This window comes from Merops nubicus, unplaced genomic scaffold (assembly GCF_000691845.1).
Source record: "Merops nubicus isolate BGI_N331 unplaced genomic scaffold, ASM69184v1 scaffold1735, whole genome shotgun sequence".
Classification (NCBI taxonomy): domain Eukaryota; kingdom Metazoa; phylum Chordata; class Aves; order Coraciiformes; family Meropidae; genus Merops; species Merops nubicus.
The window spans coordinates 99562-115151 of record NW_008608961.1 but is presented as its reverse complement, the minus strand read 5'-3'; the positions used below and the strand labels follow the sequence as shown (position 1 = coordinate 115151).

General features: G+C 38.8%; 1 protein-coding gene across 1 annotated transcript in view; it reads right to left on the bottom strand.

Annotated features, from left to right (window-relative positions):
* CHST8 (carbohydrate (N-acetylgalactosamine 4-0) sulfotransferase 8) overlaps window positions 1-2549 on the bottom strand; it is a 3640-nt gene extending 1091 nt beyond the window's left edge. Inside the window, exons 1-2 of the mRNA XM_008940442.1 lie at window positions 2520-2549; window positions 1-82 (exon numbers count right to left, since the gene is read on the bottom strand). The exon at window positions 1-82 is cut by the window's left edge and continues 1091 nt beyond it. Of these exons, the coding sequence (XP_008938690.1) occupies window positions 1-82; window positions 2520-2543 (106 nt within the window). The 5' untranslated portion in view covers window positions 2544-2549. The remainder of the gene's footprint in view (window positions 83-2519) is intronic.
* Window positions 2550-15590: the final 13041 nt, after the last annotated feature.

Here is a 15590-nt window from a genome sequence, read left to right as displayed (position 1 = left end):
AACCGCTCTGCTGTGCTGTTACTGCTCCGTCTGCAGTGTTTTTTCTTAATCTTCTGTCCTGGTTATTGCTGGAAACACAGTCCTGATGGGAAAAATAGATTCAAGATGTTAGTAAATGAGAGTATTTGTCACTATTAACAGCTTGTACAACTTCATGTGGATCTTTCATACACTCTGAGTTGAGTAGAATTGTACAACAAAACGCATTGCCACAAGTCCTCGGCGCTCAGCCTACACTGCAGTATGGACTTCTCTCTTGTCATCTTGTTCTGTGCTTACATGAAATTCAAAGACTGAGATCAGCCTGAATTGGTAAATTTCAGGTCAGGCTTGGATTTAATTGTATTTTTGGCAATGCCTGTACCCAGACCTCGATACTTTTGTCTTAAATATGTTGTCTTTTAAATTTCCACAAAAGGCATCTGAGTATTTTGAATACTGACTGAATTATTCCAGTTTGTCTGTTGTCACACAAATCTGTTCTTTTTTTTTTTTTCCTGTGCCCTCCACCTTCAACACCTTGTCATTGCAGTGAGGGCATTTGTGCCCAGAGTGAAGTCTGACATGGAGGGGAGGTTTATGGTGTTTGTAGAGTGAAGATGTAGAGGGAGGAAGAGTGGGAAGAGAGACGCAGAAAGGACTGCAGTGAAAACATGGAAGCTTTGCAGAGAAGTGGGTTTGGTGAGAGCAGTGTGACTAGGGATCCCAAAAGGACACCTGAGTAAGGTGAGCCTGGGACAAACCAACTGGGACTTGATGAGAAGCAGTAAGCGGTGGCAATGAAGCTGTGGCTGTTGTTAGGCAAGTGAAAATAGAGTAAGCAAAGCAGGTCTATGGATAAGAGGTTTCTGGGACCTGCTTTTTTTCATTATGTGGATTTTACTGGTTAATGCTTCTTTTGGCATACAGCCCAGGCATGCTCCATTACTTCCTGCTTCTCAAAGCAGCTGATTTAAATCCCTGTCTACATGTCTACGACTCTAAGACTAAAATCAGGTTCTGGACAGAGTTTAACTAGATGTCATTCCTGAGTTGAGAACTCACCTGGGAGCCCAGTGGCATATGAACCACTAGGGAATATTTCAACAGAGGAAGCAGATGTAGTTGCATAATGCTTTTGCTTATCCAAAATATTTTGTTTATTTAGAAGTTTTATAAATTGTAAATGTCTGTTTTTCAATCTTTATTTGCTCCGTAGTAGTATTTGAAACTGGCTTCCAAAATGAGATACTAAACAAATTTTAAGGTATACAGCATAGGGATTAGTAAGATCAGACTCTTTCAAGGTGACAGATTAAATCTTAATTGTAATAGTGATTTCACAAGTCTCTTTCTGTTGGGTGAAAAAAGTGATGCTATAGGTAACTTAAACTTCTGCTGTTATGGAGGTTATATCTTGCTGCCTCCTTCTTGAAGGGCAAGAAAAGTCAAAAAAGAGACTTGGTGTAAATTACAAAAGCATTAGCGACAAAGGAAGTAAAAAACCAAATCATGTTATTTTGTAGGTGATGGTTAAATTTACTATACAAAACTCAAGCAAAACAGATAGGTATTAAACAATTTTTAGAATTCTATGCAAGTTAAGTTGCAGAATTTAGGTCTCTAAAGTGTTTTGCTGGCTATTCTGGTAGTGGAGGTGGTATGTGATGTGCAGGCTGGGAAACCAACTGATAATTTGTCATACAAGACACTGCATTCAGTTGTTGGGTGGGATTGTTGTACTCTGCTCGTATCTTCAAAGAGTGTTTCTGGTAGTAAAAGATGTAAAACCGAAAAGTTTTGTAAAAACTATGTTTTTTTGTCTGTGTAAAATACCATGTGTATTTCTAAATATTGCCCTCTACAGAGAGGCTGAAATTCAATCTTATTTATTCATGATGTCACTGATATTTCATGCTTATCAAACTAGACTTCCTAGATACCTTCAGTGACAATGATGCACCTACAGAAACTCAAACGTCTTCTGTCAGTGTAACTCTTAATCTAGAAGGTCAAGCTGGAGCTGTAGAGATGGAGCGATGTCAATCACATCCCACTGATTTCACCAGGGAATGGCACTTGGGTAACAGCTGGCAGCTGCACAGTTGTTCCTTTGCATATTTTGCACTTGTTCTTTACGCAGTAGTGACAGCCCAGCCCAGCCATTCGCTGCAGCTGCCAGTGTGCTAACAGCCACTAGATGGAGGAATTTCACCAGTATTTTTCTTTAGCCTACTCTGAAGTACCTTTCAAGACATTCACTTGATCAGGACGACTTCATACAGAATATTAATATGTGCAAAGTTTACAGTATCTTTTAGCAATATGCAGTCTAGGAAAAAACTCATAAACCTAAAGTTTCATAGTAAATCATATGCATATTTTAAAAGGAAAATTTTCACTTCATGGCAAAGCTTTGATACTTCTTTTCTCTTTCAGTGCCTCATCTTCAGTCTTGTGGACTTATCTGAGCAATCTCTATCTGTATGCTATACTTAGAATATGATTACGGTTTTCCTTATGTAGTTCTGAAAACTTACTTTTTTTGTTTGCTGGAATCCCATGTTATATTTTATTCCTAAACAAAGAGAGAAATTAAAGTCATTATTTAGTAAAAATAAACCCAGTAATTTAATTTTTGCTGGACTGAAAACAGTGTGTCCTTTCAGGAACTAAAAGGAAAACAGGAATAAGTTTTGTTAATGCAATGCTAAATAGACAAGTTTCGTTAATGCGATGATGAGTGGATACTTCATAGTAACAATACTCCTTGGAAGGCCTCTATTCATAGATGTCATAACAATTTTGAAATTGATTGAATGTCTCTACCTCCCTTTTACAGATGGGGAAACTGGAATGGAGAAAAGAGCTTGCTTAACCTCAGCGAAAAGGCCGAACAAGAAGCAGCTGAAATTCATGATCCCAGGTTAGCACTCTAAAAAAAAGGCTGATCTTTGTGTACTTACCTAAAGCTGTGTGGTTTCGCCTTCCCCCAGCTTTGGATAATGTGGTACTTAACCATAGTAATAGCTTGCATTGAGTACTGTTCTTTGCTGCAAGACCACAGCAACACACAGTGGGGTTACATGTAGGGGAGGAGATATTTGGAGAGTTTTGGATAGACAAACCAATACAGAATTGTGTTTTGCCAAATTTTCTGGCTTCTACAGTGATGTTTACCTGAAAATATTATAATATAAATGTTAAATGCTAGAAAACAGCTTTAGCAGATGTGTGGGATCTCTTTACTGTTCCTAGCTTTTGCTAAGTATAAGTTAATACAGGAATGTATAATGGAAAACACTTCTTAATTATTAAATTAGTTTGGGGCTTTTCAGCTTATAAAACTGCTGTCATCACTCTCACTGCTGCTTGAGAACTTCAGTAGCTTGAAGACTTCAGCTTAATAAATCTGCACTACAAATACACAGTCTTTTCGACAAGACAATTACAGGTAAAGTTATTGCAAAGTATTGAGTGAAAACATCACTGGGATAGCTTGGTCCCATCAGATTAATTTTCATGGTACTATGAGAGCTCTCAGAAACACTGTGCATGCATAGTTCACGTTGTCCCTTATTCCAGTTAAAGTAGCAAGTCCAACTTAATAATAATAGTAACTTAATAATTATCAATAACAATTATTGTTCAATAATAATTATTAATACTTATTATTAGCCAACCAATAATTATTATTTTTTTTTTAGATCAGGTCTACAAACTAGTGTTTAGAGTAGAGTCTGAGTAAAATTGCTGTGGTTATTTCTGTGCTTTTAGAGCTCATCTAGCAGTGGTCATTACTCTGTTAGCTCATGTTTGAGATTTAACTCCATTGCAGCGACTGTGTGGCTTTTTTGTTTGTTTGTTTGGGTTTTTTTGGTATAACAGTAAACTCAAGGTAAAGTGAACGTGGATATTATGATTCTGTGCCTTTTAAAAGCAAAGGGCATATTATTTTTACATCATCAGAAATAACTTCCAGATATCTTTCAGAAGGAGTCTTAAGCCTTTTCCTAGCTGCTTCTCAAGTATGCTTAGCTGTGAAATGAAGTCAGAAGGTATATTCTAAAGAGAAACAAAGCTATAGCATTCTTGTGTGGGTTCTGGAGGATTAAAACTTGAGTTTGCTACACCAGACTTTTGGAGATGTTATTGGGCTATTGTCCAGTTCTTGATGTAATCAGGAACAAAAGGAGAATCTATGGCCTTTGGACGGGAAGGCAGGCCACTCATGAAGACTACAAAGATGTAGTGAAGTTAAGCAGGGAGAAAATGAGAAGGGCCAAAGCCCAGCTAGAACTCAACCTAGCTACTGCTGTTAAAACAACAAAAAAATCTTTCAATAAATACATTAACAAAAGGAGGACTAGAGATAATCTTGCAGGGCAAACAGTGACCAAGGATGAGGAGAAGGCTGAGGTACTTAATGCCTTCTTTGTCTCAATTTTTAGTAGTAGGACTAGTTGTTCCCTGGGTACCAAGCCCTGTGAGATGGAGGACAGGGATGGGGAGCAGAGCGAGACCTTCACAGTCAAAGAAAAAGGGTTAGCAACTTTCTACATCACTGGTGCATACACAAGTCTATGGGGTGGATGGGTTACACCCGAGAGTAGGTGCATGTGCTCATTAAGCCACTTTCCATAATTTATCAGGAGTCCTGGCTGACTGGGGAGGTCCCAGTTGACTGGAGATTAGCAAATGTGACACCCATCTACAGGAAGGGCTGGAAGGAGGATCGAGGGACCTCAGTGCCAGGGAAGGCTATGGAGCAAATCATCTTGAGTGCCCTTATGTGTCACATACAGGACAACCAGGCAATCAGGCCCGGTCAGCAGGGGTTCAAGAAAGACAGGTCCTGCTTGATGGACCTGATTTCCTTCTATGACAAAGTAACTTGCTTAGTGGACAAGGGAAAGGCTGTGGATGTTATCTACCTGGACTTCAGTAAAGCTTTCAACACTTTCTCACAGCATTCTCGTGGAAAACTGGCTGCACATGGCTTAGATAGGCATATGCTCTGCTGGGTAAAACACTGGGACAGCTGGGCCCAGAGAGTTGGGTTGAATGGAATTAATTCCAGTTGGTGGCCAGTCAAAAGCAGAGTTCCCTAGGACTAATTTTTGTGGCCAGTCTAGTTTAATATCTTTATCAACAATCTGGATGAGGAGGTAGAGTGCACCCTCAGTATGTTTGCACACAGTGCCAAGTTGGGTAAAGTGCACCCTCAGTATGTTTGCACACAGCGCCAAGTTGGGTGAAAGTGTTGATCTGCTTAAGGGTAGGAAGACTTTTCAGAAGCACCTGGACAGGTTGAATTGGTGGGCCAAGGCCAATTGAGATTCAACAAGGTCAAGTGCTGGGTTCTGCATGTCAACCACAACAACCCCATGTAATGCTTCAGGCTTGGGAGAAAGGAATTTGGGTGTACTGATCAACAACCAGCTAAATATGAACGAGCAGTGTGACCCGGTGGCCAAGAAGGCCAACAGTGTCCTGGCCTGTATCAGAAGTAGTGTGGCCAGCAGGACTAGGGAAGTGATCGTCCCCCTGGACTCAGCACTTGTGAGAGTGCACCTGGGGTACACTGGGTTCAGTTCTGGGCACCTTGATACAAGAAGGACATTGAGGTGCTGGCGTGGGTCCAGAGAAGGGCAACAAAGCTGGGGAAGGGCCTAGACCCCAAGTCTTACGAGGAATGGCTGAGGGAACTGGGGTTGTTCAGCCTGGAGAAACAGAGGCTCAGGGGAGACCTTACTGTTCTCTACAATTACCTGAAAGGAGGTTGCAGAGAGGTGGGTGCCAGCCTCTCCTCCTGAATAACAAGTGATAGGACAAGAGGAAATGGTTTCAAGTTGTGCCAGGAGTGGTTTAATTTGGATAGCATGAAACATTTCTTCACTGAAAGGGTTATTGAGCACTGGAACAGGCTGCTCAGGGAAGTGGCTGAATCACCATCCCTGGATGGTGATTTAATGTCATGTAGGTATGGTGCTTAGGGATGTGCTTTAGCAGTGGACTTGGTAGAGTTAGGTTAATGGTTGGACTTGGTGATCGTAAAGGTCTTTTCCAACCAAAACGATTCTAAGAACCATGTTTATTCTACTGCTGTATAACGTCACAGAGCAATGAAGGTATGGAAACTGCTGTCCAAAAAGAATAGCAAATACTAAGCACCAGCACTTTGAAAGAGTTGATACTAGAGCATGGATGATCTGTTTAAACCATGAAAATATTCTGTTTGTCAACAGATGTAACCTCTTCTTTTTTGCTAACCCTAAAGGCGTTAACTTTAAGCCGCTTGATTTAGATTTGCGTTGGCTGCTTGGCTTCTGCACTAAGGCATCATTAATGCAGCTAGTTGGAATAGTTTAAACTTCTACTTCAGGATTTCTTGTAGCAGATCTTGAAATTATTTTCTTTATACATTCAGAATATTGTTATGTTTACTCTTCTTTCACAGAAATTGTATGTGTTGGGTACAGTTTTGAAAAAATGTGCTTAAGGAGTTCAGTCTGGTGTTGTGGGTCGGTCAATTCTGCTCATTTTCTATGGGTATATTTTAATTTCTTGTGTAATATAATGCACTTTGTAACTCTCATAATGTTATTACAGACAATAGTCACCACTGTGTTCTGTACCAATTTATTCATCCTAAATATTTCATTTTTGTTCTTTCTTCAAACTGTGTTGAGTAGTGTTAAGTCATGCCTTGCCCTCTGTCATGCATCTTGGAGATACAGGTGAGAATTTACATACTTAAAACTTTCTCCTACTGTGAAACTAGTTATGCCTGTCAGTGTAAAAGAGGAGAATGGCTGTGCAGCCCTCCCTGTAAGATAAGGTCATAAGCCATCTGAAATCCACTCCCTTTCTGAAAGCATTTTGAGTTTTTCACAACTGAAAACATAAATAGGTGAGAAAAGGCTTGGTCATCTGTTGGAAAACTGAGCAAGTATTTTGGACAGAATCACATGCAAATATCAGAGCATTTGCTGTATCCAAATAGTAATGTAGAAGTTAGGGTTAGGTTTTTTCCCAGGTTTGTTTAGTTGTGGTCATTTGTCCTGACTTCAGTGGTAGCAGTGGTAGCTTGTAGCAAAACCACACACTTCATGTAATTAGCTGTTAAAGTTGGTATGTATCTGCCATGAAGAGTAATTACTGAAAAAACCTACCCCACAAACTACAAAATTGCAAAAAGCAGGTATGAAACTTATCTTTTTTTTTTTTTGGTAGTTAATTATGACTTTGTGTTTGTAGTAGTGTTCTATAAAGGGAACTTGATTTATAGATTAATACGTTGCACTGATATGCTGTGCTTTAAAAAAAAGTTAAAAATAAATGCTAGTAGAAGATGAGTAACTGTTTAAAAAATTGATTCTTCATTTACTGGCTTTAAGATGTAATCGGAACAACAATTCATGTTTAATGTAAATGTTTGGTGAAGCACTTGCCAACCTCTTCAATGTTTTCTGAATTTGTGACTTCTAAAGTTGGCTTCTTTTAGCTATCTTTCTCATGATACAGTCTGTCACTTCAGATTTAAAGCTACATGCAAAAAAAACCCTCTGAAGTGCAGTGAACTCAGGGAAGTTATATTGCACAGATCTACTATACTAATCAAAATCTAAATTTAGTGTTAGGCTACATCTTTACTACCAGTTACTTACCAGCTCTCAGATCTTATTGCCAAAATGGTAATTTTTTTTCTGTAAATAAACCACTGGTGTCTGCTGCACCCAGGTGAAGTTAGTGATCATTAAATGCTTGGTGCCAGACGTGATGACCAACATGTCATGTCACTAGTACTCAAATAGAAAGAGAATATAGCTGAGAGACAGAATTGTTCTATCAATTGTACATAGTTTGTGTCAGTTTTCATGGTGTTCTCCTCTTTTCCCTTTTTGCAACCATGATTTTCTAGACCAGAGCTTGGCTTATGTTTTATGTCTACTTTTGCTGTCTTTCATGAAATATGAGCCTTGTGCTTCGTCCTGTCCTACCATATAGTCAAACCCATTGTGAGCTTTTTTTTTTAAATTAATGCTACTAGCAACACAATAAAATGGCCTTCATCTTCCCTGTGTAATATTATATAGCTTTGCCTCTTTGCCTTCTCTATCTCTTACTTGAAGATCTAATTTTTGTTTGCCTCTGGTGTTTTCTTCTGTTCTGCGAGTACACTACAGCTGAAATATTTTTTAATAAAAGTAACTTTGTCTGCATCTGTGACTCTGACTCTTAATGGGCTCCAATGAGCAGTGCATACTTGTTTGCTTTATCCTAACTGATATGTGAAATACACTCTGGAAGGGCTGCTACTGTCATTGCATCTGCATCGTGTCCTGTCCAGTGTGTTCCAGCCTTAGGTCTGTACTCAAAGACAAGAACATGTACTTAATCGCAGAGTGAATAACAGCCTAGTCCTCGGAATTCTGAGTAGCATGAAAAAATTGTAGTTTGAAAAGTGTTTTCCCCAAAATACTGGTCAGATAATTTTTTTTCAGATTTGTCATCATTTAAAATGAACTCTTAGCTTGTACAGTATAAAAACTGCCCATTTGTCATCCTAACTGAGTCTGGTGTGTAATTGTTTATGTATTTGAATTAAATTACTCATGAAAGGAATTTAATTATTTTTAAGATGCCTGCCATTGTAAATTATTTGGGTTTATGTAGTGGGTCTATTTGGAATACTTTAAAAATATATAAACCTCTTGTTAGAAAATACTTTTATTTTGAAATCGAGCCCTGATTAATAGAACAAACTATACATGTATATCTGCTTTAATTGTATGCTATCTATATATCCTTTTTATATCTAAAATTTATGGTTTATTTCATTAGGGAAAAGCCCCTCAAAAGTCCCCATCTAAGCTACATGCACAGCCCCTCATTTTAGTACAGGTTAAATTAATGAGGCAAAGTAAAGGCGGCTTGGGAAAGCTGCAGCACATCTTAAATTGTGCATCAAGAAAGAAGTAAACCTATGCAGAGAATCTATATAATCTAACCTCTTTGAGTCCCCAGTGAAGCTGCAAGTATGCAGTGTCATTTCCCACAGATGAGTAAACTTTTACAGTGAATGCTTTGGTTAAATGATGCACGGCAGAGCCCTTGTCAAAGCTGAACGTGTAGTGACAGGACACACGTCCTCGTGTTTTACAGAGACTTGTAAAGTCATGTATTTCTGAGATACAGCATGTCCTTTTCACATCTGTTTCATGCTAATTGTTGCTATGATAAATATAACACCGATGTTACTGTATTCTCTATGAATGACAGGTTGCATGCAGGAAAACCTTGAGCCTCCCGCAGTTTGACCAAAGAACCTGTCTGTCACTCTTGAAATGGAAACAGTCAAACAGTCTCCATAGCACCTTTCACTTTCATGCATGTTTTTTGTGTTTGGTGGCAGAATAATTTTATGCATATATGACAAGAATAATTTTATTTATGTATGAACTGTAAGAGTGAATTATTAGGGGACTCATTTGTAATGCAGCTTTTCTGGAAAAAAAAAAAAGATTTCTGTAAATATTTTCTTCAGATGTCCATGGTTATAGTATGTACCATGTAGTGATTTTATTATTTTACTTTACATCTCAAAGCATGGTAAGTTATTTTGTTACTATTCCAGCTTTTGACACATGAGGAGCAGAGGCTATCAGCTGCATTTGCCAAACTGATATAATTTTTAGGTTGTCACCTTTTGAATTAAAAACTCAAATATTGATTGTCTGAAACCTCCCTGTTACTGGTCAAATTATACTCTGAAAAACTTAAATCGAGACTCATACAGTGAATCTCTAGTAATGTCTAGATTAGAATTCAGGTATCTGACTTCTATCATGATCTTCAGTTCACCACACTGTAGATGCTTCCTCAAGCATTGAGGTGGAGTTCATCCCCTGAAGACGAAGGTTTTGAGGCCTGGGTTCTACTGGGCACCTCTGAGTGTGTGGGATTCTCACTTACATGCCACCCAGGCTGTTGGATGTGTGTATCATCAACAGTCCACGTGTCTGTGGGCCATAGAAACACTTCCTGCTCGTGTGGAGCTGGGGACTGAGCTCCTGAGAGAATGATCCTTCAGTAAGCTTCATTGTAGGGCACAGGCTGCACGCAATATAAAGCTGCAACTGCCTGAGCTTCGCTGAGAGAATGACATGTTGTCCTGGTAGGTGGTGTGTCTTCCAGGGCAGTCCTGATTTTTATAGCTATGATGGAGAACAAGGATTGTTATCCTGAGCATAGTTCTTTTTGGTTCTGTGGTGTGATGTTAGTATTTCTCCAAATGCAATTACTGGCTTCTCTTCAGTGCTTTCTACAATCTTGTGGTTTTGGCTAGCATTTAGAGCCCTCTTTTGTTGTTGTTTTGGTTTTTGCTTGTACTTTTCCTGCTCTTCATATTCATGCTCCTACTCTTTCTAACAATTTCCTCCCATTCACCTGTTTTCCCTGTATAAAGAATTTAGTCTCTGCTCTCATTCTGTGATCCAACACTTCTGAAGGTCTAACAAAAGCCAAGCTTGTGTTACTTCCAGAAACAAGAATGTCTGCATTTGATTATCTCCATTTTAATTGGTTCTTCTCAATTTGAAACTTACTTGTGTTCTAACACATTACTATTGTCCTTGCCAGAAGTGTTGGTATAACCCAACAACAATAACAAAACACGCAACCAGCCAAACCCCCCAAAAATGCAGATAACCCCTCAAAACACAGCCACTGCCCTCCTCCCCCCTCCCCAAACTCTTATAGGGAAAATCTAGCTCAAATATTTTATACTCTTCAGAGGGATGTTTGTTAACAGGAACATCTGGCAAGATTGCATTTGTATTCTAATAAAAAATATACTGCATTTAAAGTGGGATTTATAGAAAAAAACTATCTCTTTTTGAGTGCAGTTAAATAAAGCAATGTTTGCTTGCTGTGCAAATATTAAACCTTCTTATGGTCTGATACCTCCATAGTTTTTGTATGCAACATTGATTATGCTTTGTGACAAAGAATCTGATTTTTTTTTTTTTTTAAGCCCATCTTGCTGTTTTAAAGGAGCTGAAAACTTAACAGATGTGTTTGATGGTTATTTCCTTTGCACAGAAGGAGATGGATAGAATGTTTCTGCGGCTATTTCACAGTCTCCAAAGTAGTCCTTTGGAGCTCTAAGTAAAGTGTGACTCTGAGTAAAGAGCTTCTGTTTTCCCTATTTTGGGTAGGCATAAGAAGTTTGCCAGGCTACTGAGAGTTAGGTTTTTTTATCTTTTTATGAGCCTTCTTTCATACATGAGTTCCTTTTGTAAGTCAGGTAACTCATTTTTGCCTGAGTTCTGAGCTTTTTGTTTCAATCCTACCATTGCCAAATATGCAATTTTTAATAGTTTAAATGCAATCAATTTGAAGAACTTTGAAATGTGGCTTATTCTTAAGCAGTTGTGGAAAGTAGAATAATTCCCAGATAGTCATTCACCCTCATTTTCCCTTCTTCTGAGCTAGTATTGTGCACAAACTGAATGACTTTGTATTGACCTTGTGCTTTTCAATTGCAAGTCAGCTTCAGAGAGGTAGGCATTGAATCTAAGTGAAATTGTTGTCTTCATAGTTCTAAACCAGGCAAATCTGCAGTTTCTCCATCCCATAGGTAGCAGGCAATGCAGTACTGTGCTGCATTTGTGTCATGGGGTACTTATGATGGTAGCAGCTTGTGTGCACTTCAGTTGATTAAAACGCGATTACTCTGGCTTTTTGTGACTGAAATGACTTTCCATCTTAATGAAGTGAGGGAGTCTCTGGACAGAAGTACTGTATATGGGGAAAGCAGTGCAATTCTGAAGGGCATACCCTGGAAATAATTAAAAGTGTTAGGTTCATCCATCAGTTTGAACAAGAAAAAATTACAAACGGGGGAACCAAAGTAGAGATCAGTACATGCGTTAAATGACTTCTAATGTTTGCCACTTGAGGACTTTAATATTGTCAAAGAACTTGGTATTCCCGGTTTGTTTGTGGTACCAGTAGCCAATCCTTTAGGTACAAATCAAGCAAAACTGTACCAAGTCATCACTCTGAAGCAGAGCACTTCCTGAATTGTGGCTGCTGCCATGTCATCATTGCTTCCCTCTTGATTCCCTGATTAACTCCCTTGTAGCCAATCCTTTTGACATAATGTCCCTCCTGACATTTTAACTTAGGCCATCCTTCATACACAGCTTTCTCTGCTTTTTCCAGTAAGGGATTCTTGGAGTAAAAGATCACAGGGCTTGCAACATGCTAACAGAATGGCTATAGGAACTCATAAAGACATGTACTACTCTGTTTTTTCATAATGTTCTTATGTTTTAAAATATACTGAATCCATATTGATGACTAATCCGTGTAAGTTACCCTTGGACTGTTTCCTTGATAACTAGTAAAGCAAAGGGAAATGTATTATGTTTAATTATATTGCAAGCTTAATTAAATGAATACAAGAAGCCATTTGTGAATTTATCATGAAGAAGGTACCACTACTTGTTTACCTTTTATACTCTTTGCCATTTAGCTATCTTAATTAGTACAATTTTCTGACTTAATTTATATTCCATAAGAATTCTATGAAGAAAGCAGAAATGTCAAGCCCATGCCATTGCATTCCCCTTTCCTTCTGTGGACCTAGCCCTGAGAACATCGTTAATTAGCATCATTAGCTTTCAGGCACTGTCAGCAGTTACTTGCAATTTCTACTTAATACCTTTCAGTTATTCTTCACTCTCATGTTTAATACTCGCGTATTGCCTTCATAGCATGACTTTGACAAGGACATTACACTTTATTCACGTTTATTAAGAAGCAAAAGCTAAGGTTTAAAATATAGCACTACATTTATATCTAGTAGCCTGGAAGAACTATTCAGGTAAGCAGAAGAGTTTGAAAGCACTTTATGTAATTTGCTCACCTAGAACGCCAGACAAGTTTCAGGAAATTGTACAAGCAGGACATTAAAGCTCCAATGGCCTTTCTATAGGAGGGAAGGCAAAGTAATACAGGTAGAATTTTGGACTGCTTTCATGCCACTCTGCAGAGACATTTCTTTGGGAGAGAAGGCACACATATAAGGAGAGAAGGCTGCAGGCAAAACTTAACAGGTAAATCTACACAGACATGCCTCTGAATGATGAAGCTCACTGATTTGATAGATTGACTGTGGATCAAGTACCACAGATGTCCATCCAAACGTTGTATGTTATTATGTTACCATCAGTTAGCTGGAACTGATACCATTTCCCTTTCTCCTGTTCTCATAGTTACTTACTGACAAATCTTCCTAGTATAAGAGATCAATATACAGTATTTAAAAAAAAAAAGAGTTAACACCTGCAGCCTAGCTACAAAACATGGTGCAAAAGCAGTGATAATTGGACAGACTTTGTTTCATGACCTGTGAGAAACAAGCAGGAGATAACAGTTCTGGGAAAGCTGGGTGTGAGGGGTTGAGCTATTCACCAGACCTTTTATTCCTGACTAATGAGCATCTGAAGGACAGTGATGATTTTCTAGTCATTTCTCACCAGCCTTTCTTTTCTCCTTTGTGGAAGACTTCCTGTTTCTTGTTAAGGAGCTCACTTGCACTCCTTCTGCAGCCAGATTTTAGCAACTGATTGTTAGAACAATTTGCCTACATAAGAGTAGTGTCTTGGATTGACTTTCATAACAGTAAGAATGAGGGGGAAGTGATTCTGTTTGAAAACGGAGTGCTTATTACTTCCAGTATCCATGTGATATGATGTGGTAGCCAGGACTTGCCCTGAGCTGAAAACCCAGATACAAAGAGTCAAGGTGCTAGTCTTGAGTTTTAGCAACCTCGGAACTTCTTAAGGGTAAGTACAGGTCATTTTAAGGTGTCCTGAAGCTTTTGGAACAGACAACTTTTTTTGTGTCTAAAGCTAGAAAAAGCCATATAAAGATAGAAAATGTGCTCATTAGTTAATTTTAAAGTTTATAATATTTTCTGGAGAACTGTCCTACTCCTTGACTAAATACAGTCAACTTATTATGCTAGCCAGGAAGATAAATGATTGAATAATTACTGGCAATTCAAGAAAAAACCATTAAGTTGAAAGTAGCAAGAAAAGTGTATATATATCCTGAAATGACTTGGGAATAGTGGAGATCTCTCCACTCTGAATGGATTTTGTCTTGTTACCTCATTTAGTGATCCAGACCTTTGTCTTTCCAAGGTCTTACACAAGTCAATACTGAACTTAGTAACAATCTTTTTCTTTGTTCTTCCCAGTTGCTGCATTCAGTGGGGATACAGATATTTTTTGGCATGTACTTGCTATCAAAAGTGAGGGGAAGACAGTCTTCAGTGGTATTTAATTTGGGAGTTCTTCTGTACTCACGACAGTGTTAGCATGGCTTGTGTGAAGTGAGTCTTCCAAAATAGTACACTTCCTTTCTGCCTGGAGAAGGAGTTGTAATCACCCTCTACCAAGGCTATATATGCATTTTTCTACTTTGTATACCATGTTTCAAGAAATTTAAGAAATTAAGGATAACCAAGCCAAAGCACAAAATAAGTCAATTATTCTCAAGTCCAATTAATAAAGAAAAAAATATGCTGATGTGTCAAAGGACTTCAAGGCTATAGTGGCAGATGATGTGAAACTACATCAAAGGTCAGATGCAGAAGGAGTCATGCCTGTGCCTGACGAGACAATGCCAGCAGGTCAGAGAGGCAGTCAGATACTGTTATTCTGTGGAGGCCCCCAGGCATGTCAGGAGGCACTTTTCCATCAGAAAAGTGGCAGTTTGGTATTCATATTTTCTCCTTGGCTATGCAAATGTCAATGAAAATTGGTAGTAGGACACCTGGAGAGCAGTGCTTTATGTCTGCAGAAGCTGTCAGATATTTTCTTGTCCTAGTATAAGGGACAGTGCTTGAGGACAGGAGGGTTTTTAAAATGAGAAAGAAGTTCTTTTGTTCTGGTGAGTGGGATGAAGAAGCTTCACTGAGGTAGAGTAATATTTGTTGCTGCCTGAGAAATCTCTCTGACTCATTAACCCTAGGCAACAAGAGAAGTTCATAGTAACTTGAGAAAAGAGTACTGAACAGGGAGAGAGACTGACAAGCATTAGACTTCTCCCAGGAAGATCTGAAATGAACAGAAAAACCTATTCAGGGTGGAAATTGGAAGAACACCACAGAAACATGCTTGCATATCAGATAAGGACTGATGGTTCTCAGTAAGTCTGAACTATTTTGTACTAGTCTGTGCTAAAATGGACAACTCTTAGCATTAGGAACTGGGTATCTCGGGGTCTGATCATTTACAACTTGGTATTGGCAATGCAGGGAGGCCTTTGGTGCCTCTCTCCCTATGCATTTCCCAGCATGACTCTACATCTTCATTCTAGCAGTATTTTTGCACCTGCAAATACTTTTGATGTGATGTACAGGTAGCTGCTGCTAATGTAAATGGCTTTCCCTTACCCACACAGCTCCTCTGTTCACTTTACTAGGCACTGCCTCTGCCAGGTCACTGCATTTTCCTTCCTCTCCTCTGCATAACTTAGAAACACAGGAGCTGACAGAGAAGTAAAAGAGAAGCTGCAGCAGTGGTGTGGCA